The 24,259-nt window shown below is 33.8% G+C and overlaps 1 protein-coding gene across 2 annotated transcripts in view; it reads left to right on the forward strand.

Annotated features, from left to right (window-relative positions):
• LOC114330073 (G protein-coupled receptor kinase 2) overlaps nucleotides 1–24,259 on the forward strand; it is a 778,149-nt gene that overhangs the window by 745,769 nt on the left and 8,121 nt on the right. For both annotated transcript variants that reach the window (XM_050642802.1, XM_050642803.1), the window contains 2 exons: nucleotides 12,445–12,800; nucleotides 18,084–18,347. In XM_050642802.1, coding sequence (XP_050498759.1) covers nucleotides 12,445–12,800; nucleotides 18,084–18,347 — 620 coding nt within the window. The remainder of the gene's footprint in view (nucleotides 1–12,444; nucleotides 12,801–18,083; nucleotides 18,348–24,259) is intronic.

The following is a 24,259-nucleotide window of genomic DNA, read 5'->3' on the forward strand; positions in this document are numbered from 1 at the left end:
CAGCGTGCCACCCCTGGAGATTTTACTTAGTTACGTCATGACCTACTTTCTCTCTCTCAAATTTTGGTGCACTCTCTCGATCATGAGCGTCACAAAAAAAAAATAATAAAAACGGCGAATTTGACCCCTTATAACTACCCTCATCCCCAACTCTGGTTTCCGGCTCTGGGGGTTTTACTTAGTAATGTCATGATCTACTTATTTTCAAATTTTGGTCCACTATCTCAATCACGAACGTCGCAAAAAAACCCTTTATATCTTTTATATTCACCCCTACCCCCACCCCTTTGTCAGCCACGCAGCGTTCCGCCCCTAGAGATTTTACTTAGGTACGTCATGACCTACTTATTCCCAAATTTTGGTGCACTATCTCGATCATGAGCGTCATAAAAAAAATAATAAAATCCGCAACTTTGACCCCTTATAAATACCCTCGGCCCCAACTCTGGTTTCCGGTCGTTGGTGAAAGTCATTTACACAACTAATTCAACATATCCCCGTATAGTTTTTCCATATTACTTATCACGCACAAAATCCGCTTCTATCTCTCCGACTAATAGCTAAGCGCGGAACAAGCGTAGGTGTTCAGTGCCTTAAACAAATTTTTACTGTTAAGCTGTGAACGAAGCAGCTGTTTTACCCTTCGTATAAACTCAGTAGTTATCTCAGTTTTCATTTGCTTATGGTCAATTTTCCGCGCCTGCTTTACTCCAAGATATTTGTACATATCGTTATCGCCCATGGCCTCGATGTTCTGGCCATTTTGCATATCGAATCCACCGGGCTGTACCTTTCCTCTGACTATATTCAAAACACGGCACTTGTCTAGACCGAACTGCATACTAATATCATTAGAGAATGTTTCTACAGTTTTAAGCATATCTTCTAGGTGTTCTCGAGTGGAAGCCATTAATTTCAAATCATCCATATACAACAGATGATTGAGCTTCGCTACTACAGTATTATTGCTTTTAATGCTAAAACCTGAGTCAGTGGAGTGTAATAGCTGGGAAAGGGGGTTCAAAGCTAAACAGAACCACAGTGGACTCAACGAGTCTCCTTGAAACAGGCCCCGGCTGATTGCGATATTTTCGGTTTCGATATTGCTTTCACCAGGTATTTGGAGGTGAATTTTAGTCTTCCAATCTCTCATTATATGCCTTAAAAAGGTCACTATGTTATCATCGACTTATTTTTCGACGTATATTTTCAATATATCTATTATTCATTCATGCGGTACTGAATTAAAGGCCTTTTTATAGTCAATAAAAGCAGTAAAAAGGTTCCTTTTTTAGTGAATGCCTGGTTAGAAATGACTGAGTCGATGATAAGCTGTTCTTTGCAACCCATGGAACCCTTAGCGCATCCTTTCTGTTGAGGCTCTATGATATTGTTTAGAGCACAGTGTTGGTAGATACGCCGGGTTACACAGGATGTGACCACTTTATACAAAGTTGAAAGACAAGTAATTGGGCGGTACTTGGATGGATCTTGGGTGTTATTTTGATCCTTGGGTATTAAATAAGTAGTTCCCTGAGTTAGAAATGATGGTAATTCCTGCGGATTAGAAATAACATGATTAATCAATGTTGATAAGCACTCATGAATACTCCAAAACTTTTTAAGCCAGAAGTTCTGAACTCCGTCTGGTCCAGGAGATTTCCAGTTATGAAGCTCTTTGATGACATTTGAGACTTCATCAGTCGTGAATGGTTCGTAGTTAGCAGTGACGTAGTGGTGACAGTTGTGCGTCGTATCTTCTATCCAGCCAGCATTGTTGTTAAAAGTAGCTGGTGTGGAAAGTTGATTTCCCCAAAACTCATGAATTTCTTCTTGGCTTGGGTAAGACTTGTCGACACTTTCTACGGTGGAATTGAGTTTTCGGTAAAACGCCTTCTCAGAGTTCTCAAAAAGTGCATTATCACATTTTCGGTTGTTACTAACTTTATACCTTCTTAATCGTCCTGAATAGACGGAGAGTTTTTGTTTTAATGTATCCAGACACTGTTGGGTTGTGTTATTTTCTGGATCGTATCTCGAGTGTCTTGCAATGCTCCGCATTATTTCTTCAGCTCTCTTAGTGACTTTTCTACTTGTTACACCTCTTATACAGGGTGTAACGAAAATACAGGTCATAAATTTAATCACATATTCTGGGACCAAAAATAGTTTGCTTGAGCCTAACTTACCTTAGTACAAATGTGCATATAAAAAAAGTTACAACCCTTTGAAGTTACAAAATAAAAATCGATTTTTTCCAATATATCGAAAACTATTAAAGATTTTTTATTGAAAATGGACATATGGCATTTTTCTGACAGTAGCATCTTAAAAAAAAATTATAGTGAAATTTGGACACCCTATAAAAATTTTATGGGGGTTTAGTTCCTTTAAACCCCCCCAAACTTTTGTGTACGTTCCAATTAAATTGTTATTGTAGTACCATTACTTAAACACAATATTTTTAAAACTTTTTTGGCTCTTAGTACTTTTTCGAAAATTCAGTTTTTATCGAGATATTCTGAATATTTGTCAAATCCACCACATATTTGTATATGGTTAAGTACGATTATGGAGACTAGGTAAAAATATGAAAATTTATGTATGACTTACATTTTTAGGTATATTTTGAACCGTATTAAAAAAGAAGCCATATCTCGATAAAAGTTGCCTTCTCGAAAAAATACAAAGAGGCAAAAAAGTTTTAAAAATATTTTGTTTAACTAATGGTATCGCAGTAATAGTTTAATTGGAGCGTACACAAACATTTGGGGGGTTTAAAGGAACAAAACCCCCATAAAATTTTTATGTAAACATATTAAAAAAGAAGCCGCACTCGATAAAAACTGCCTTATCGAAAAAATACTGAGAGCCAAAAAAGTTTTAAAAATATTGAATTTAACTAATGGTACCACAATAATAATTTAATTGAAACGTACAGAAAAGTTTGGGGGGTTTAAGGGAACAAAACCCCCATAAAATTTTTATGGGGAGCACAAATTTCACTATAATTTTTCTTTAAGATGCTCCTGCCGTAAGTATGCCACGTATCCATTTTCAATAAAAAATCTCTAATAGTTTTCGATATATTCGAAAAAATCGATTTTCATTTTGTAACTTTAAAGGGCTATAACTTTTTTTATGTGCATATTTATACTAAGGTAAGTTAAGTTTATTCGAACTATTTTGGTCCCAGAATATGTGATTTAATTTATGACCTGTATTTTTGTTACACCCTGTATATTCTGTGACTTGACCAATATCCCTACGCAGTAGTAATAATAAATTTATTATTATTATTATTATAAAGTCAAACATATATTATTTTCTATTTGTGTTTCGCCTGCATTAAATTTAACGTTTTTTTTTTTGTTAATGTTTGTTTGATTTGTGTTTTTTCTTAGCGTCATCTAGATAATTTAGCATAAAGCAGTTTCTGATGTGTCATTTATCAGATAGAAATCGCTTTTTGTTCTTAATGATTTTTTCTATAAAATTAAATTATTTTAAGTTATTCATGAAAAACAGTTATAAAACATGAGTTTTTTCAATGAAAAATGCAATCGCTAATAACGAAAGTATCAACTTTTCAAAAAAAAAATTATAGTATAAAAATCTAAATCTGAATTTTCACTAGTAATACCACTAGAGGTCAAATTATTTCCGGAAATTTTTTTGAGATCATGAATATTTTGAAAATTTCCCGAGTCGCAGACGAGGGAAATTTTCTAAAAATATTCATGATCAAAAAATAATTTCCGGATATTAATTTGACTTCGCGTGGTATTCGGTAAGAAAATTTCACACCAAATTTGCATTTGAAAATCCAAAGCTGCATGAACAGATTAATAGCGCGCCATAGCTTTGTCAGCAATTATTTAGGCTTTCAAATTCGTAATTTCTACTCATTGTAGTTGCATGGGAATACCATTTCAAGATAGAAAATAGTATATTCTTCAATTTTACATAAGTTTTGAGTAACTACAAGTGATAGAAAATTATTTTTTGGCGTTTTATTTTAAATTATGTAAACAAATAAAAACCAGTCTGTCAAAAATGTTCTGTTATTGTAAACGTCAAAAAATTTCCACTATAATTCGCTGTTGGGTACCCCACGAGCAAAAAATTTCCGATAAAATACCTCCGTTGCCATGGTGATCTGTCAAAATAACGTATTTTGATTGGTTCAAAATTACAGGTGTGGAATTTTCACTAGTAATACCACTAGAGGTCAAATTATTTCCGGAAATTTTTTTGAGATCATGAATATTTTGAAAATTTCCCGAGTCGCAGACGAGGGAAATTTTCTAAAAATATTCATGATCAAAAAAAAATTTCCGGATATTAATTTGACTTCGCGTGGTATTCGGTAAGAAAATTCCACACCAAATTTGCATTTGAAAATCCAAAGCTGCATGAACAGATTAATAGCGCGCCATAGCTTTGTCAGCAATTATTTAGGCTTTCAAATTCGTAATTTCTACTCATTGTAGTTGCATGGGAATACCATTTCAAGATAGAAAATAGTATATTCTTCAATTTTACATAAGTTTTGGGTAACTACAAGTGATAGAAAATTATTTTTTGGCGTTTTATTTTAAATTATGTAAACAAATAAAAACCAGTCTGTCAAAAATGTTCTGTTATTGTAAACGTCAAAAAATTTCCACTATAATTCGCTGTTGGGTACCCCACGAGCAAAAAATTTCCGATAAAATACCTCCGTTGCCATGGTGATCTGTCAAAATAACGTATTTTGATTGGTTCAAAAGTACAGGTGTGGAATTTTCAAGAAAATCGACCTTGATTCTCAAAATTCCACGAGAAAATGGCTGTTGATTGGACTAAATATTAGTCCAGAGAAATAAGATTTTTCTCGTGACACATCCCCCTCCAGGTTAAAAACAAATAATTTTTTGAGTAGTATGGACATCTATATTAATAACCTATATGTTTCCTGCAGCCGATTTTGATGATATACATAGTTATAAACAAATAAAGATCAAAAACGGTAAATTTTCGCTTTTTTCGTCTATAACCAAAAAGTTAAGCATTTTAAACAAATTTGAGAGTAAGAAACTCATAAATCGTCTAAAAAATTTCAATATGGCGTTCGCTGAATATGTCTATCCTTATTGGTTGCTTAGAAAATTGCAAAATAAATCATAAATTTTGAGTTTTTATAAATATTCATAACTTATGTAAAAATTAACTTACAGTCCGTCTAGTTTACTTACCGTTGCACGTCATTATTTACGTTAGAGATCTAAGTTGACATTGTTGCCCAATTACAAAAAATTCTTGAATTCATTTTAAATCAAATACATCACACAATTTTTGCGGAAGTGGACTATACAGCAAAACAAATTAATATTAAATGTAAATAAATAAAAACTTTAGAAATAGAAAACAATAATTAAGTTATAATCTTACGTTAAAGTACATAATAAAAACAGTAAATATAATGAAACAAATACTTATTGTAAAGAATATAAACAAAGATGAAATGTCATCACCGCAACTGTCAAATAAATGTTACCAATTTATGCCAAAATATCACCTTCGTTCGATTATAGTTACAGTGTATTCCGAACAATAAATCGCCGCCGCCTATGAAAAGTATAACTACGAAACGCTGAACTTCCAACGAACGCCGCGAAAAATATTATTTTCGATTATATGATTGTGAAAATTATAATCCCTAATAAAGTGTTAACGAAAAAATTTATTTTTTGAGTATCAGCAAAAACATCATTTCTGTTTGTGGGTCCACGAAAATTATAATTACTAAAAGTTCTCAGAAATAATTGTTTTCGTCGGCAGAAACAGAAAGGGAAATAATTGTAATATTTTGGGAGTTATAATCTTCGCGAACACGCATACCTATACAAAAAAATTGTATCGCCAACACTTATCACGGAGTTATTATTTTCACTGGAAATGTATTATGAATCACATTAATCATAGGTACCAGCGAAATGTGCTTCATAAAAACGCTTTATAATCCATTTATACAAATGAAATGAAACATATTATTGTGTATTTCTTTAAGTTAACATTAATAGAAATCTTTAAATATTATTTCTACGCGTATATAATAAAATATGCCTAGTGGCTGTAACGCCAGTGTACTCGGCAATGTGATTCTAAAAAAGAACACAACTACCGCCTAAATATTTCGTGTTGGTATCATGTGACGTCTCAGGCTATGACGAGGATGACGTGCAACGGTAAGTAAATTAGATGGAGTATATAACCTTCTTATTACACGAATTGCTGAGAGTTCTGGTGCTTAAATTATATTTTAAATTTCAAAGCAGTTGGTCAAATAGTTTAAAAGTTATTTAATTTGTTTATCCCAAATTCATTTTTTTTGCAATACTATAAGTCAGAAAATTATGAGGTTACAGTAAGACTTCTGACAGTTCATGGAAGAATAACATTTATACTATTGACTTAATTAAAAAAAATGACAAAAAGTAATTTTAAACAGTGTAAAATTATTTTGCAAAAACACGTCGATTTTTTGCTTACTTATAAACAATTAGAGTAACTTTTTAACCGTTACCCGTAGAAAAATTATTTTTTCATATTTGGAAAGACTGAATTTTTATACACATTTAGAAAGAAAAACAATTGTCCTAGGACAATTAGGGACGAAGTTAGCCCCCCTTTTTTTAATTCACATGTTTTTGCAAAATAATTTTGCAGTATTTAGAATTATTTTTTGTCATTTTTTTAAATTAAATTAATAATATAAATCTTCTTCTTTCATAAACTATCCAAAGTATTACTGTAACTTCATCATTTTCTGACTTATAGCGTTGCAAAAAAAATTAATTTGGGATAAACAAATTAAATACCTTTTAAACTATTTGACCAATTGCTCTGAAATTTAGGGTATGATTTAAGCACCAGAAGTCTCAGAATTCCGTGTCATAAGAACGTTCTAAGTTAATTTTTACATAAGTTATAAATATTTATAAAAACTCAAAATTTATGATTTATTTTGCAATTTTCTAAGCAACCAATAAGGATAGACATATTCAGCGAACGCCATATTGAAGTTTTTTATACGATTTATGAGTTTCTTACTCTCAAATTTGTTTACAATACTTAACTTTTTGGTTATAGACGAAAAAAGCGAAAATTTACCGTTTTTTGATCTTCATTTGTTTATAACTATGTATATCATCAAAATCGGCTGCAGGAAACATATAGGTTATTAATATAGATGTCCATACTACTCAAAAAATATTTGGTTTCGGCCGGAAGGGGGTTGTGTCACCAACAGGATATTTTTTTCCTTATTTTTCTGAACTATATGTAGTAAAAAGTAATTAAAATAAAAATGAGTGGCATGCATGTACCTACATTACTGGGCCTGGATACATAAATCTTACGTTCAATGCACACCTCGAAAATATCACAAATAAAGCAACAAGGATATTTAATTCTGAACGTGCATTGAGCAGCAAAAGACAGTCATTGAGTTGCAACAAGTACAAAGACTCGGTTACATAAGAATCAAGGGTGCAATAAGATCATGTCTTACTTAAGCTTTAGAGGTAATGCTATCTTTTATATTTTCCCTCCACATTTACAATTAATGAGGATTGCTCTAGAAAGTTTCTTTGGGATAACAGATTCCTTACCAAAAATGCGGTTACATGAATGGATATTTAGAGATTCTAGTCAATCGATGATGAAGATGTCTGCAAACATTGTAATCATGTGTTGCAGAACAATATAGTCCAGAGAAATAAGGATTTTCTCAGGTCACTGAAATATCCACTGGCTACTTTTTTAGTTATTGTAGACCTATAGGAAGAAAACCTACCTGTTTCCTGCCTAGAGTTCGCGTCTGTTTTTTATTATTAACAATTTAGCGCAAAAAACTTGATTTTTTCGATTTTTTGCACTCCATTAAAAATCTAAATAGTTGACATAAAATTACAAAATTAAATTTTTTATAACATTGAAAAAGCCGATTTTTGAATGTTAAAAAATTTATTGCTTCGCAAATTGCAAAATAAATAAAAATCGATATTTGTTAATAACTTTTACTAAATTTAACTTATAACTTCAGGGTTTCACCCAAAGTTGGGTATTGTGGTACTTAACAAACCCTCAAAATTTGAGACCGATCCATTAATTAGTTTAAAAGTTATTCGATTTGTTTATCCCAGACACCTTTGTTTTGTAATAACATAGGACAGAGAACAATGAAGAGAGGGCAATTCTGCATATGCCAAATGAAAATAGAAGAGTGATACTGTCAAAATGTATTAAAAAATATAAAAAAAAATATTTAATAGATATAGTCAAAAATCTTAATGCCAAATTTTTGAAATTTTGTAGTTTATAAACATTTAAAATAACTTGTCCTAACTAAAAAATATTGTCCATAGAAAAAATATTTTTAAACATTCGAAAAGCTAGTATTTCAACACGACTTTTCAAATAAAAAATCTAGCCTTTGTTCATTTGGGCCAAAATTAGCCATGTGTTGTTTTTTAATTCACAGCTAATTTGTTTATAATACTTAGTTAAGGAATCTCATTAATGCCATTTTAAAGAATGGGATTTGTATTTTTTGTTCAAAAATTTGCACAAACGTTGTACCTTCACAGGACCCTCTACGAATTTTAAAAAATGTAGTTCAAATGGTTACTAGTGGGAACCTACAAATCCACCGAGTTCAAATACCGAAAAAGCAATTTCAATCTAATACATCTGTATCTCCGGATGTACTCAATGGATTTTGCTCTTTCTTTTTTTAATTCGTATGTTATTTCTACGTATATTACAAAAATGTGCAATTTGTTTATAAATTTTATAATTAATGAAAAGTCTAATTTGTTTAAACAATTCTTAAAAAAATATTTTTTTCCAAAAATCTATTTTTTTATTCATAGTATCATTAATAATCATAGAAAAAGTTAAAGTAAACTTTAGTAAATAAATTGTTTTTATTAAATAATTATTTATTGAAGATAATTTATTTATTAAGGTCGAATTTCTCATACCCAGTTTACCTCAAGTTTAAACTGAACTTCCAGTTCAGCTGACCTTCCCAAAAGTTTAGGTTAAACTTGAGTTGAACTCGACATGATAAATCGGCCCTAAGGCTCCATAAATACGCCTACAATATTTTAAGCAGAAGTTTTGAAGTATATAACTTGTAAGTACGTGATAACTGGAAACTGCAAACAATTCGTTAAGCAAATGCTGAAGCACAACTGAATAACTTTGTGTTTTGGTTACCAGGGTATAAAGAAGTGGCTCTTAAAAATATTGTTACGAGTCTTACTAAACAACTTTATGAGCTAGTACGCGTTCTATCAGGCCAGAATCATTCTGCAGCATCCCAAAAAGCCACGTTGTGGAAGATGTTCCAAAATATGAAAAGCCAAAGCAAAGAAAATGGAAGAAGAAAACTGGAGAAAATATTCCAGGAAAAATGCAAGCAAAAAGCTTTTGGTCACATTACATGGTCATTTTGGTCACATGGCTCAAGTGAAGGTGGACATTGCTTACTAAGATATTATGACTGTAAATTGTGGACAAAATAATAAGCAGATTCAGCGAAAATGTAGAGAATACTGCCAAGTACATTGTCTGCAACTTTTCAGGTTCAGGACTTTTTAGACGCTGATCTGGTAAGAAACGTAGCTCCGAAACGTATAGTAGTAAGCTTTTTTAGAAGTCTCGATCTTTTGAATTAAAACATAAATATAGGGTATACTCAAAAGATCTTTCAGGTTGCAGTGGAAAAGATTTACGAGACCAAACCTTTAAGACTTACAATCTGCTGCTGGTGCCCACAAGGAATATAACTTATTCATTTAGTAGTAACAAGACACGCTATCATGGAATGTTTCGTATCCAGAAGTTGTGGACTTTTATGGATTTAAAGCGTATACAGGATAAATGGTTCCAACATATACATAAGCAGTTGTAAGAAAGTGGCTTGAGGGACCTAAGATATATTCCCTCTTAGACAAATATTCTAGGTCTGATAGAAAAATTCAATTTTGTTTGGGACTATAGGAAGTCGCTCCAGCAATTCTACAATAAAACAGGGTTTCCGTCATGTGGGCACCCACCCATGAGAACATTACGTTCCACATGCGACTACATACTTTTTGCGGATACCACAAAATTTTATTAGAAACGGAACAGTTTATAGCAAGTACGTGCAGCCTTTTTAGGCCTTGTAAGTATGCGGGCGCTTTCGCCGCGTTTAACGTGCGCTTGCATGTGTACGATACCATTTGTTCCTAGGTAACTTAAAACGCGGCATTAGGGTTCATCAGTTAAAACGCGGCGAAAGCGCCGGCAACATACAAATCCTAAACAAAGCGCAGCACGTTTGGCAGATGATTAGTCAAGAGTCCTTTATATACTAAAGACAGTCAGTGACGAATTTTTTCATAACCATGCGACAGCCCTTGCCTAGAAAAATATTGATGATGTGCACCGCGTGATTGAGGCAAATCGATATGTTATCTATGATGAGAGTCGTGCACCATTGCGCGTGGATATTGATATATTGATCTATTTCTTGTTTTTGAATAGACATGACTCTATTTTTTCAATGTGCCTCTAGTAAGTTGTCTTTCCATCGTTTTCGTAGTCTTCCCACTGCTCGTCTTCCTATTGGGAAACCGTCTCTCGCCATCCTTACTACTCTTTTGTTTCTTACCCAGTTATTAATGTTCTCCACCTTGTATCTTCGTCGTATAGCTGTACAACAGAATAAATAACCATACAGAAGCGAAACTCCTGCCGAAAACGGTAACATAATTTTCATGCTCATGCGTCACGTAACTGGTGCAACCTCACTTTTGCGACTGACGTGACAGTTGTTTATAGTTAAATTTTATATTTATATATGTTTTATTTTATATTTTATTTATATTTTATAGTTAAATTTTTTATTTCATATTTAATTAATAACTACTTGTCAAAAATATTACCTAATTTGGAATGGTCTATTCCTTAGAACATCAAGTTCTATTCTGTAACTGGTGCACAAGGTCAAATATTTCGGTCCCAACAAAATCAATGGAAACGACAGTCAGATTCGTTTCTGTGTGGTTATTTATTCTGTGGCTGTACTTCTAGGTCTGTCCCATAGTGTCTTACCATCGATTTTTTGAAGGGTTTTTATCTCCGCTGTTTCGAGCAATATTTTGTCCCCTCTGTATCAGGTTTTGTTTCTGCCGCGTATATCATTATTGGTCTGATGACTGTTTTGTAAATTCTGCCTTTCATTTCTTTTTCAATATTTTTATTTCTCCATATTGTGTCATTCTACATAGCTACATAGTCATAGCTACATGTCATAGCTACATAGTGTGATCACTTGTATTTTTTTTCTTTTATGGCCTTTGGGAACTGCGCCCATTTAGCCATCACTTGTATTTAAAATGAACAATTTTCTGGTGGTTATATTAAATTGGTGCAGCATACGTTGCAAACCATCTTCACTTTGGGAGATTAGTAGTGCATCGTTTGTATAGCAGATTATTTTAAGTTGATTTTCTCTTAATAGGGCTTTTCATCGATTGTCATTTGTTTCGAGCTTCTGTCATGTGTCACATAATGTTAATATATCTACGTCATACGTCTTTGGTTTGTATCATTGTAAAATACCAATAACGTATGACGTAGATATATTAATATTATGTGACACATGACAGAAGCTCGAAAGAAATGACTGTGAATGAAAAGCCCTATTGGTACCCTTTTTCAGCTCTTACTTTTTTTATTATTTCATCCATGATCAGGTTGAACAATAAAGGAATCAGGGAGTCCCCCTGTCTTATCCTATTGCCAGCATTAATTGGGTTAGTTAGTCATCTTCTACTTTTACTTTTATTGTGTTGTTCTGGTAGATGTTTTCGATATGTCGGTATAAACCAAACTGTTACCAAACATTTACCAATAGTGTTGGTAAACAAAAAGTTACAAATTTTTCTTTGAAAAAAAGGACATACTGCTAGGATTTGTATACAACCATTTGTTCGCCAAGAGTGAATAATGAACTCAGTAGAAACAATAAAATCGTCGCATCCTCTTGCTTTACGACAATGCCAGCTTTCACACGGCTCGGTCAACACCATATTCACTACTTGTCACTGTGTGCTTTCTTTGAATTTATCGAAAAACAAACAGCGCTGTGAACGTTTAAGCTGCCTTATGCGTTGAATCCAAAGGTGTATTAATATTAAAGGCGAATTGAAAATCAATAAAGCTGAATATTTCTAAAAATATATTTTTCTTCTGTTATTTGTGCAAAACTTTTAGTGTACACCTCGTAGTTCTGAATGAGTATTAATTCAACATCCGAAAGTATGCTATGAATTTTGATCACTTAATATTATTCATTTCCTTCATTTATTTCCTTCACTTAATATTATTGTTGTTATTTTTTAGCTCCAGAAGTAATAGACAATGAAAGATATACTTTCAGTCCGGATTGGTTCAGCTTCGGTTGCCTTCTGTACGAGATGATCGAAGGGCAGGCTCCCTTCAGAGCTCGGAAAGAAAAAGTAAAACGCGAAGAGGTCGATAGAAGAGTAAAATGTGATCAGGAAAAATACTCAAACAAATTCAGTGAAGATGCCAAATCCCTGTGCCAACAATTATTAGCGAAGAGTCCCCAACAGAGATTAGGGGGCAAGGCTGGTCGATCTGGAGCCAGTGTAGTCAAACAACATCAATTTTTCCATCCGCATATTAATTGGAGGCGGTTAGAAGCTGGTATGATAGATCCCCCATTCGTCCCAGATGTAAGTTTAATTTTAATTTTCATTTGTTTCTAACCGATTTTGAATTTTTTATATTTGTATCTTCTTTTTGGAACAAACAGTCGTTTATTCTGAGTACCTTATAAAACAACTCAAAAGGTATGATTCATAAAAAATTAAATGAGCGATGGGGGACAGGGGAAATTTTCTCATATTGGCAATTAAACTTATTTCTGAAATGTTCACTCAGAAGTAAAAAAACGGAGTACTTAAAGAAGTATCATTGAAACGCATCCTTATCTTTTTTTCCTATGCGGGCACAGCTTCCTTAGTTACATTTCTCCATAAGATTCTTAAGGTCATATATATACTAATGTCAATCCCCTTTGCTGCATATCCTGCCTAAGCATCTCCCAGTAGGTATTTCTCCCTTACGAGATCTTAACCTATATTACCCCATACCATAACCTACCCTCCACCGAATAACATTGTTCCTCGCTTGTTACACTGTGCAGACCGTTCGTTCTCACATCGGTATACGCGATTACGCCTATCACAATAAAGACAGAATCTACTCTCATTTGTAAACAGCGCTTATAGTCGGAGAGATAGAAGCGGATTTTGTGCGTGATAAGTACTATGGAAAAACTATACGGGAGTATGTTGAATTAGTTGTGTACATGACTTTCCCCAACGGCCGGAAACCAGAGTGGGGACGAGGGTAGTTATAAGGGGTCAAAGTCGCGGTTTTTATTATTTTTTTTGTGGCGCTCATGATCGAGATAGTGCACCAAAATTTGGGAATAAGTAGGCCATGACGTACCTAAGTAAAATCTCCAGAGGCGGAACACTGCGTGGCCGACAAAGGTGTGGGGGCAGGGGTGAATATAAAAATTATAAGGGATTTTTTGTGACGTTCGTAATCGAGATAGTGAACCAAAATTTGGGAGTAAGTAGATCATGACGTAACTAAGCAAAATCTCCAGGGGTGGAAACCAGAGTTGGGGATGAGGGTAGTTTTAAGGGGTCAAAGTCGCAGTTTGTATTATTTTTTTTTGTGACGCATCACAACATTTGTCCCCCACGCAGCGTTCCGCCCCTGGAGATTTTACTTAGTTACGTCATGACCTGTGCACTATCTCGAAATTTTGGTGCACTATCTCGATCATGAGCGTCACAAAAAAATTAATAAAAACCGCGACTTTGGCCCCTTATAACTACCCTCGTCCCCCACTCTGGTTTCCGGCCGTTGGGGAAAGTCATGTACACAACTAATTCAACATATCCCCGTATAGTTTTTCCATATTATTTATCACGCACAAAATTCGCTCCTAGCTTTTAGACTATTATTCCAATCAGCCTCCAACCAATGGACATGATTTCGTGCAAATTCTAAACGCGCTCTGCGATGAGCTACGTCCAAGCCTGGTCCTCTGGTAGATATTCGATTAACCAAATTACCATCCTTGAGGCGTTGGCGAACAGTTTCACAGCTGATTTGAGCATTACGAACATCTTCAAGTTGGGATTGTAAGCTTCTGGTGGTTACAAATCGTTGTCTTAAAGTGCGAAGTCGTAAAAAACGGCCTTAAACGATGGTTTAAGTCTTAAACGGTCTTTAACGATCTTTAAACGAGGTTACACGATGTCAACCTTGTCTTGGACGCTTAGAGTGACTAACGGTCTCTCTGTACCATTCCATCATTCGTGAGACCGATGTATGGTATACGCCAAATCGTTCCCCTAAACGTCTGTAACTCCAACCTTCTTCGTGCAAAACCACAATTTGAGCACACACTTCATTAGTCAACTTTCTCGATTCGCGTTGCATTTTGATTAAAACAATAGCAAAATGTTAGCAACAAACAGCAATAGTTCACAAAACGACTTAAAAAGAACACTAACCTCTTATCGGCATTAACAAATTTACACCACCTTTGTTTTGTGTTCCTCAGAAACCGGTTGAAACAAAAAAAAAACAATACAAGTAACCTGATAAAAACATTCCAAATACAAGGTACATTCAATACAAAAATAACTACAATTAAAAGGCCTAGCCGGGTAAGATGATGAAAACTGCCCCCAACTCGATTCGAATTCCGTATAGTCTAAGAGCTAGTGAACCTTTTGACTAACGGTCGTCCTGTAAGGCTAAAAATTTGTAGAGTGATAATTCATAGCACACCAAAGCTAAAAACCATGACCTGGCAGGCCTCAGCGGTGCACGTGTATCTACCAGGTGAATCGAAAAGTGCAAATTTAGGGGGTAAAATAAACTTTCTCCTGTAAGGTTTAAATTTAAGTATGTGTTTGAGTAAGTCATTTAGAAGAAATGTGTACAATGACAGGCGATTCTGAAGAGCATAAGACCTTGCCAGGCGAGGGGAAAGATTAGGGGTTTTTATTAAAATTATTCTTTTTGCATCGAACAAATTTTTTTTAGGCTTTTTGAATCATTCCAAACAGAAAAGGTCCTTAGTTATTTTTCTCTTAAGTTAATAGTTTTTGTTATATAAGCGATTGAAAATTTTGAAAATTGCGAAATCGGCCATTTTTAACCCAAATCGGACATTTATCTAAAAATTTCAATATTGGCAAGGTACGCAGATATTCCTTAAACATTGATTGATGAAATCCCGAAGAGTTTTTTGCAATAAAATAACGAAAACCGCTTTGTTTTTTTAATTGCTAATCAAGCGGGCGCTACACTGTAGTATAATTGAGGACGTTTGAGCTTGCATAAATTCATTATCTCGAGAATGGGCAAATTTGAAGAGAAATCCTCAGACAGGTCGATTTTTATTTTTGAATTAGGACTTTTTGGTATATATATAATACTAGTGACGTCATCCATCTGGGCGTGATGACGTAATCGATTATTTTTTTAAATAAGAGTAGGTGTTGTGTGATAGCTCATTTGAAAGGTTATTGAATTCTCTATTCAGTAATATAAACATTAACATAATTATTTATACAGGGTGTACAAAAAAAATTTTTTCGTCTATTTGTCAAATTTAATCAAAGTTAATTTAATAAAAAAAATTTTTTTGTACACCCTGTATAAATAATTATGTTATTGTTTATATTAATGAATAGAGAATTAAATAACCTTTCAAATGAGCTATCACACAACCCCTACTCTCATTTAAAAAAATCATCGATTACGTCATCACGCTCAGATAAATGACGTCACTAGTATTATATATATGCCAAAAAGTCCTAATTTAAAAATAAAAATCGACCTGTCTGAAGATTGCTCTTGAAATTTGCCAATTCTCGAGATAATGAATTTATGCCAACTCAAACGTCCTCACTTATACTACAGTGAAGCGTCCGCTTGATTAGCAATTAAAAAACAAAGGGGTTTCCGATATTGTATTGCAAAAAACTCTTTGGGATTTCATCAATCAATGTTTAAAGAATATCTACCTACCTTGGCAACTTTGAGATTTTTAGATAAATATCCGATTTGGGGTTAAAAATGGTCGATTTCGCAATTTTCAAAATTTTCAATCGCTTATATAACAAAAACTATTAACTTAAGAGAAAAATCACCAAAGACCTTTTCTGTTTGGAATGATTCAAAAAACTTAAAAAAAATTTGTTCGATGCAAAAAAAATAAATTTAGGAAAAACCCCTAATCTTTCCCCTCGCCTGGCAAGGTCTTATGCTCTTCAGAATCGCCTGTCATTTTACACATTTCTTTTAAATGACTTACTCAAACACATACTTAAATTTAAACCTTACAGGAGAAAGTTTATTTTACCCCCTAAATTTGCACTTTTCGATTCACCTGGTAGATACACGTGCACCGCTGAGGCCTGCCAGGTCATGGTTTTTAGCTTTGGTGTGCTATGAATTATCACTCTACAAATTTCTAGCCTTACAGGACGACCGTTAGTCAAAAGGTTCACTAGCTCTTAGACTAGTATAGGTCACCGTTTAGCATATATAGTGAAACTCACTTTCTGAAATTTTTAGCCCCCTAGGTGGTCATGTGACCCACCTAGAGCCTAATTAGGGTTTTTATGTTTTTATTTTTTTATCTCAGCCGCATAGAGAACTAGCGAAAAACTTTAAATAAAAAAGTTGTAAGCTTTAAAAAGTTCTGTCCGAAAATTTTTTTTTTAATTTTTGGCGGGAAATTTAAATTTTAGAACGATTTTAAAATTTTAAATGAGTTTAAAAAAAATAACTAAGACATTCGTGTTCACGAAAAAAATATATAGCGTGTATTTTTGAATAATGTTTCACCCTGAATTTTTTCAAATTTTTAAAATTGGTGAAACGCACCTTTAAAAATAAAAAAACCGCATTTTTTCGTTTTTTTTTTTGTTTTTTGGAACAATTTTATACATGTTTTTCAAAAAAGGTAACACCGTCACTATAATAGGTAAAAAACTGAAAAATAATTGGGGCTTGCTTAATAAAAATTTTATGTAACGCCATCCATTTTCAAGATACAGGGCGTTCAAGAAAACAAAATTTTACACATTTAATTTTACATTTTTAATTGTATGTCAAAAATGCACAACAACTACCTCTTAAAACTCGCCAAATTTTATTACAATGTTGTCAGTAGTTTCGGCAAAATCGTAAAAAATGTTTAAAATTCTCTTTTCTCCAACGCCCTGTATCTTGAAAATGGATGGCATTACAAAAAATTTTTATAAAGCAAATTCCAATTATTTTTCAGTTTTTTACCTATTCTAGTGACGGTGTTACCTTTTTTGAAAAATATGTATAAAATTGTATCAAAAACGAAAGAAAAAACCGAAAAAATGCGGTTTTTTATTTTTAAAGGTGCGTTTCACCAATTTTAAAAATTTGAAAAAATTCATGGTGAAAAACATTATGCAAAAATACACGTTATATATTTTTTTCGTGAAAACGAATGTCTTAGTTATTTTTTATACTCATTTAAAATTTTAAAATCGTTCTAAAATTTTAATTTCCCGCCAAAAATTAAAAAAAAAATTTTCGGATAGAACTTTTTAAACCTTACAACTGTTTTATTTAAAGTTTTTCGCTAGTTCTCTATGCGGCTGAGATAAAAAATAAAAACATAAAAACCCTAATTAGGCTCTAGGTGGGTCACATGACCACCTAGGGGGCTAAGAATTTCAGAAAGTGAGTTTCACTATATATGCTAAACGGTGACCTATATGGAATTCGAATCGAGTTGGAGGCAGTTTTCATCATCTTAACCGGCTAGGCCCTTTAAAACACCAATGAATCGCTTTTTTTTTGTTTGTGCCAATGGTGCTTAATTTCTTGACGCAGTGTATTATGGCTATATCATTAACAACATTTTTATTTTGCAGCCCCATGCAGTGTACGCGAAGGACGTGTTAGATATTGAACAATTTTCAACAGTGAAAGGTGTAAATATAGACGAAAGTGACGCTAGTTTTTATAATAAATTTAGTACGGGTTGTGTTTCGATACCGTGGCAGACTGAGATGATCGAAACCGACTGTTTCCGTCAGTTAAATGTCTTCGGACCAAATAGTACAAGAACGCCTGATCTAGTACTCCAACCGACGACTGTTTCAGAAAATGAAGGCTGTTTTCCATTTAGACGGAAGGTATGTATGGTAAAGTCGTATATTTATGTACTTGGTACGTATGTCCAGTAGCAACAATTATTTGAAGAACGATCAAAAATTGGTATCAACCAGCTATATTGCATATTTGCATAAAACAACTTAGCTGGATTTTTGGTTCGGTTTGGTTTTTATTTGTTTTAATTATTTTTGAAACATTTGGTTCCTAATCAACTATTTTCAATGGGAAATAAGCCACAATTTTACCAAAAAAATCATTTTATTAATGTTTCGAGCCCAAATCGGGTTTCGTTGTCAAAATACAAAATACTACTAAAATAAACAAAAATGTTGTTGCTAAGTAAAAAAAATTCTTCTAATAATTTATTTAATCTGACTCATTTATATTGGCAATTTAGACGTATATTATACATTTTAAAGTAGAAGACTTTAAAATGATATCGCCAATATTTATGAGTTGCGTTCCTGGGACGACTTTACTAAAAGATAGTTCATTCGATTACATGAAATTAATCCCAACTCAAGAATATCCGTCACAAAAAAATCATAGCATGTGATCTGTCTTTAAAAAGACAACCAAATGCAACGATGACAGTAAAATTCTCGCGTTAGAGATTCCATAGTAAATCACGAGGGAAAACCAGGAAAAAACCTCGTGATACTATCCCGACATCGTAAGTATTTGGTCTCACATTTAATTTACTTGCAAAATACTAATACCAAATTCTGACTTTATTATTTTTAAACTATGTATTAATAATACATAGATATACAATAAGTAATACTAAAATATAAAATTTGTACTAACTCGATATGTTATTGACTTACTAATCGTGGTATTTTCTTTCTATTGACTTCCACTTTCAGTATGGGTAACCACATCCTACTGCATCCTACCGAGGAATTTGCGACACAATTGGTTTCATTTAGCTTAATTAGAGCCGCTTCTTTGATTTTTCTCTTTTTATTATCTGATTCTTTCAGGACTATACTTGAATCTCTCCACTGAACTCTATGTTCATTATCCCATGCGCGTTGACATATTTGAGATCTATCAAATTCTCTATTTTTAATATAAGACTGATGTTCACTTATTCTAACGTTTAATGGTCTTGATGTTTCACCTAAATAAAATTGTTCGCATTCACAAGGTATTTTATAAATGCAATTCTTTGTTCTTTCTTGTTCATTGTTAGGTTTAGTTTTAGATAGAATAGATCTCAATGTGTTTGTTGTTTTGAATGTTGTCGAAATGTTGAATTTATTTCCTATTGTTTTAAGTTTCTCGGATAGTCCTTTTATATATGGTATTGATATTTTCCTCGTATTATTTCTTGTGAATGTTGTAGGTTCCCGTTCTAAGTTGTTCTGTTCCATTCGATCCAATCTTGACAATTCCTTATTTATAAAATCGCAAAAGCATTTACAAAAATCGCAAGCATTACCGTGTCCAACATTTACAAGCCACCTGCTACGTCTTGGCCAGCCCAAGCAATTGAAGTACACCCTCACCCTTCTGTATACGTTGGAGATTAAAATAGCCATCATGAGCAGTGGAAGTACAACAATAGTGATGCGAATGGGAATGCTTTAATAAAATGGGCAGAAGACGAACGCCTGTACCTTTTGTTTGATGCCAAAGATCGACCAACCTTCAGATCCGCGGCATGGAAGCGGGAATACAACCCCGACCTATGCTTCGTTTCGACCGACAACAAAGACTTACCACTAGGGGCTTCACGAAGAGTTCTAACTAATTTTCCACACAGCCAACATCGACCAGTAATAATAGAAGTAGGGACGCAAATCCCTTTAATTAGTTCTATCCCACGTCCAAGATGGAATTTTAAAAAGGCCAACTGGATTGACTTCTCTGCGGATCTGGATAAATGCCTAGGGTGGATTACACCTAATATCAAAAACTACCACAGATTTATTGGTGCCGTGCTAAGCGTAGCCAAAAAACACATACCAAGAGGCTATCGCAAAGAATATATCCCTGGCTGGTCAGAAAATAGCGAGGAATTATATCAGAGATTTATTGAAACTAGCGACCAAGAAATAGCGGATGAACTACTTTACAGCCTAGACGCTGCTAGAAGCCAAAAGTGTTCCGAAACAGTATAAAGTCTAAACTTCCAGAAATCAAGCAGACAGGCATGGTCATTATTAAGAAAATTAGGGAGTGGTGTCCGTACGAAACGACAAGAGGCAGCCGTAGCATCACATATAGTAAAAACATCCAGGGCACCAAAGGATAAAGCACACACCATGTACGTAAAGAGAGAACTTAAAACTTTAAAACATGTAGCCACAGAAACGGAGCATTCCCTCCCCTTCACCAGCGAAGACATATCAGAGGCTCTTAAAGACGTTAAGCCAGCAAAAGCACCAGGTTTGATAATATTCACCCTGAATTCCTAATAAATTTTGGCAAGTATACAAAAGTTTGGCTAGCTCGATTTTTCACAGACATCATGGAAACTGGAAATATTCCACAAGAACTAAAGCGCACTAAGATAATAGCCATACTAAAGCCAGGCAAACCCGTCGACAACCTAAAAAACTACAGACCAATTGCGCTTCTCTCTGCCATCTACAGACTATTAGAGAGGCTTATATATAATAGAATCAGCACAGAACCATTCCAGGTGATCCCAGTCGAACAAGCAGGTTTTCGACCAGAACGAAGCTGCGCGGACCAGGTAATGTCACTCACCACCTACATCGAAGCTGGTTTCCAAAGAAGACTTAAAACTTCAGCGGCATTTATTGATCTCTTGGCAGCTTACTATACAGTATGGAGAGAGGGCCTTACATACAAAATTTTCCGTGCAATCCCCTGTAAACCAATAGCACGCCTAATAGATAGCATGCTCAACGACCGAATGTTTCAAGTAGTGATGGGCACAGATATCAGCCCACCAAAGAAACTTAAGAATGGCCTACCAAAGGGGTCAGTGCTCTCTCCACTACTATTTAGCTTATACTTAGCAGATATGCCGGAAACACAATCAAGAAAGTTCGGATACGCCGATGACTGGGCCCTCACTACACGATGCAGAACACTAGAAACGTCTGAAGAAGTTCTGACGCAGACTTGTATATATTGGGCAAATATTTTCGCAAGTGGCGACTTCAACCAAATGCATCCAAAACAGAAGTTAGTTGCTTTCACCTGAACAATAAACTTGCTGGAAAGGAACTCAACATACGGTTTGAAAATACAACACTTACTGACCAAAAGTTGAGTACAAGAAATAACATCATACAGAAGCTCTGCGGTACCACCTGGGGAGCATCGGCTTCCACTCTCCGCTCTACTGCCTTAGCCCTTGTTTTCTCGACCGCTGAATATTGTGCTCCAGTTTGGCTACACAGCCCACACGTAAAAAAGGTCGACACTCAGCTGCACAGCACTATGAGGATGATAGCTGGTACAATTAAATCAACTCCCACCCAATGGCTTCCAGTATTAAGTCACATTCCAGCTCCACATTTACGACGAGTTGACGCACTTACACGTGAATACAAAAAGATCATGAACAATATAAATCTGCCGATCCACCAAGATACCGAGGATGCACGAAATACCCGTCTCCGCTCTAGAAAACCACCAATAAAAACAGCAAGAATGATACATGAGGAGTTCAACATCACGAATGCATGGTCACAAGAATGGAACGCATGGCAAAATAACATGCCCTGCATTATCCACAAGCCACCAGGTTTTGATCTTCCACGTAAAACATGGTCCACTCTAAATAGGATCCGAACCAGACATGGCAGATGTGCATATATGCTACATAAATGGGGAAAGAACCAGTCTCCTCAGTGTGACTGTGGGGAGAACCAAACCATTGACCACATTATTGTCCCTCAAGATCCTACAATGGTAGTCCTGAAGACTTCCTGTTTGCAACTTCAGAGTCAATTGATTATATTAATACACTTGATGTTTGTTTGTAACTATTTAAAGTTTGTCATATACCTATATTACTAGTGTTTGAAATTTTGTTCTAAATGTGTTGTAATTACCATACGATAAATAAATAAATAAATAAAATAAATAAAATACTTATTTATAAACGTAATTTAATAACAAATTCCTCGGTAGAATGCAGTAGGATGTGGTTACCCATAGTGAAAGAGGAAGTCAATAGAAAGAAAATACCACGATTAGTAAGTCAATAACATATCGAGTTGGTACAAATTTTATATTTTAGTATTGCTTATTGTATATCTATGTATTATTAATATTATTTATAATTTAAACATAATAAAGCCAGAATTTGGTATTAGTTTTTTGAAAGTAAATTAAATGTAAGACCAAATACTTACGATGTCGGGATAGTATCACGAGGTTTTTTCCTGGTTTTCCCTCGTGATTTACTATGCAATCTCTAAAGCGAGAATTTTACTATCATCGTTGCATTTGGTTGTCTTTTTAAAGACAGATCACATGCTATGATTTTTTTGTGACGGATATTCTTGAGTTCGGATTGATTTCATGTAATCGAATGAACTATCTTTTAGTAAAGTCGTCCCAGGAACGCAACTCATAAATATTGGCGATATCATTTGAAAGTCTTCTACTTTAAAATGTATAATATACGTCTAAATTTTCCAATATAAATCAGTCAGATTAAATAAATTATTAGAAGAATTTTTTTTACTTAGCAACAACATTTTTGTTTATTTTAGTAGTATTTTGTATTTTGACAACGAAACCCGATTTGGGCTTCGAAACGTTAATAAAATCATTTTTTTTTTGTAAAATTGTGGCTTATTTCCCATTGAAAATAGTTGATTATAAAAATGCCACAAGGAAATACTTTCAGAACAACATTTGGTTCCTATGTTAACGTTTATTTTTTTTCTTTCACAACTACTGATTAAATTTTATTTTTTATTTTTTCGCGATTTACAGACAAAATGTTCTAGTTAAAAGTTTTCTAGAAAAATCGCAAAAAAGAGAAAAACGTAGTTTTTGCTATTTTTTAACGTTATATTCGGGGATGCACACAAAATATCTGAACAAAATAATTACCCCCTCATTGCTATCCTAGGTATAAATTATATCTCGTAATAAAACTACCTTACTTGTGGAGTAGGTATATTGGGAATTTTTCCTTGATCCAGTAATTTTTATGTAAGAACAAGAAAACTTTTCAATATTTGAAAACGTTTTTACATTGGTTTGATATATCGTTGAAATATGTGTAGGTGTGGATCTATGTACCCTCCCTTAGATACCTTTCCTTCGTAGCCTTGAATATCTTTTGTTACCAGTTTTCTCTTAGATTTTTTTCTTCTTGTTGTTGGTTTCTATTTTAGTATTCGTTTAAGTATATCTCATACCATACCATCTAATAACTCATACCATATGAGATATTTCTGATGTAGACCCTAAATAACTGTTCGGTAATTTTCGAGCATACTTGTGATGTGATGATTCTTCGTACATACAGGGTGTTTCAAAAAGGTATGTCATAAATTAAATCACGCATTCCGGGGACAAAAATAAATTAATTGAATACCTCAGTACAAAAGTGTACACAAAAAAAGTTACAGCTCTTTGAAGTTACAAAATGAAAATCGATTTTTTTTCATATATCGAAATCTCTTAGAGATTTTTCATTAAAAATGGACATGTGGCATTCTTATGGCAGCAACATCTTAAAAAAAATTAAAGTGAAATTTGTGCACACCATAAAAATTTTATGGGGGTTCTGCTCCCTTAAAACCCCCCAAACTTTTGTGTACGTTCCAATTAATTCATTATTGTGGTACCATTAGTTAAACACAACGTTTTTAAAACTTTTTTGCCTCTTAGTATTTTTTCGATAAGCCAATTTTTATCGAGGTGCGGCTTCTTTTTTAATATGTTTACATAAAAATTCTATGGGGGTTTTGTTCCTTTAAACCCCCAA

This window comes from Diabrotica virgifera, chromosome 2 (assembly GCF_917563875.1).
Source record: "Diabrotica virgifera virgifera chromosome 2, PGI_DIABVI_V3a".
NCBI classification, from domain to species: domain Eukaryota; kingdom Metazoa; phylum Arthropoda; class Insecta; order Coleoptera; family Chrysomelidae; genus Diabrotica; species Diabrotica virgifera.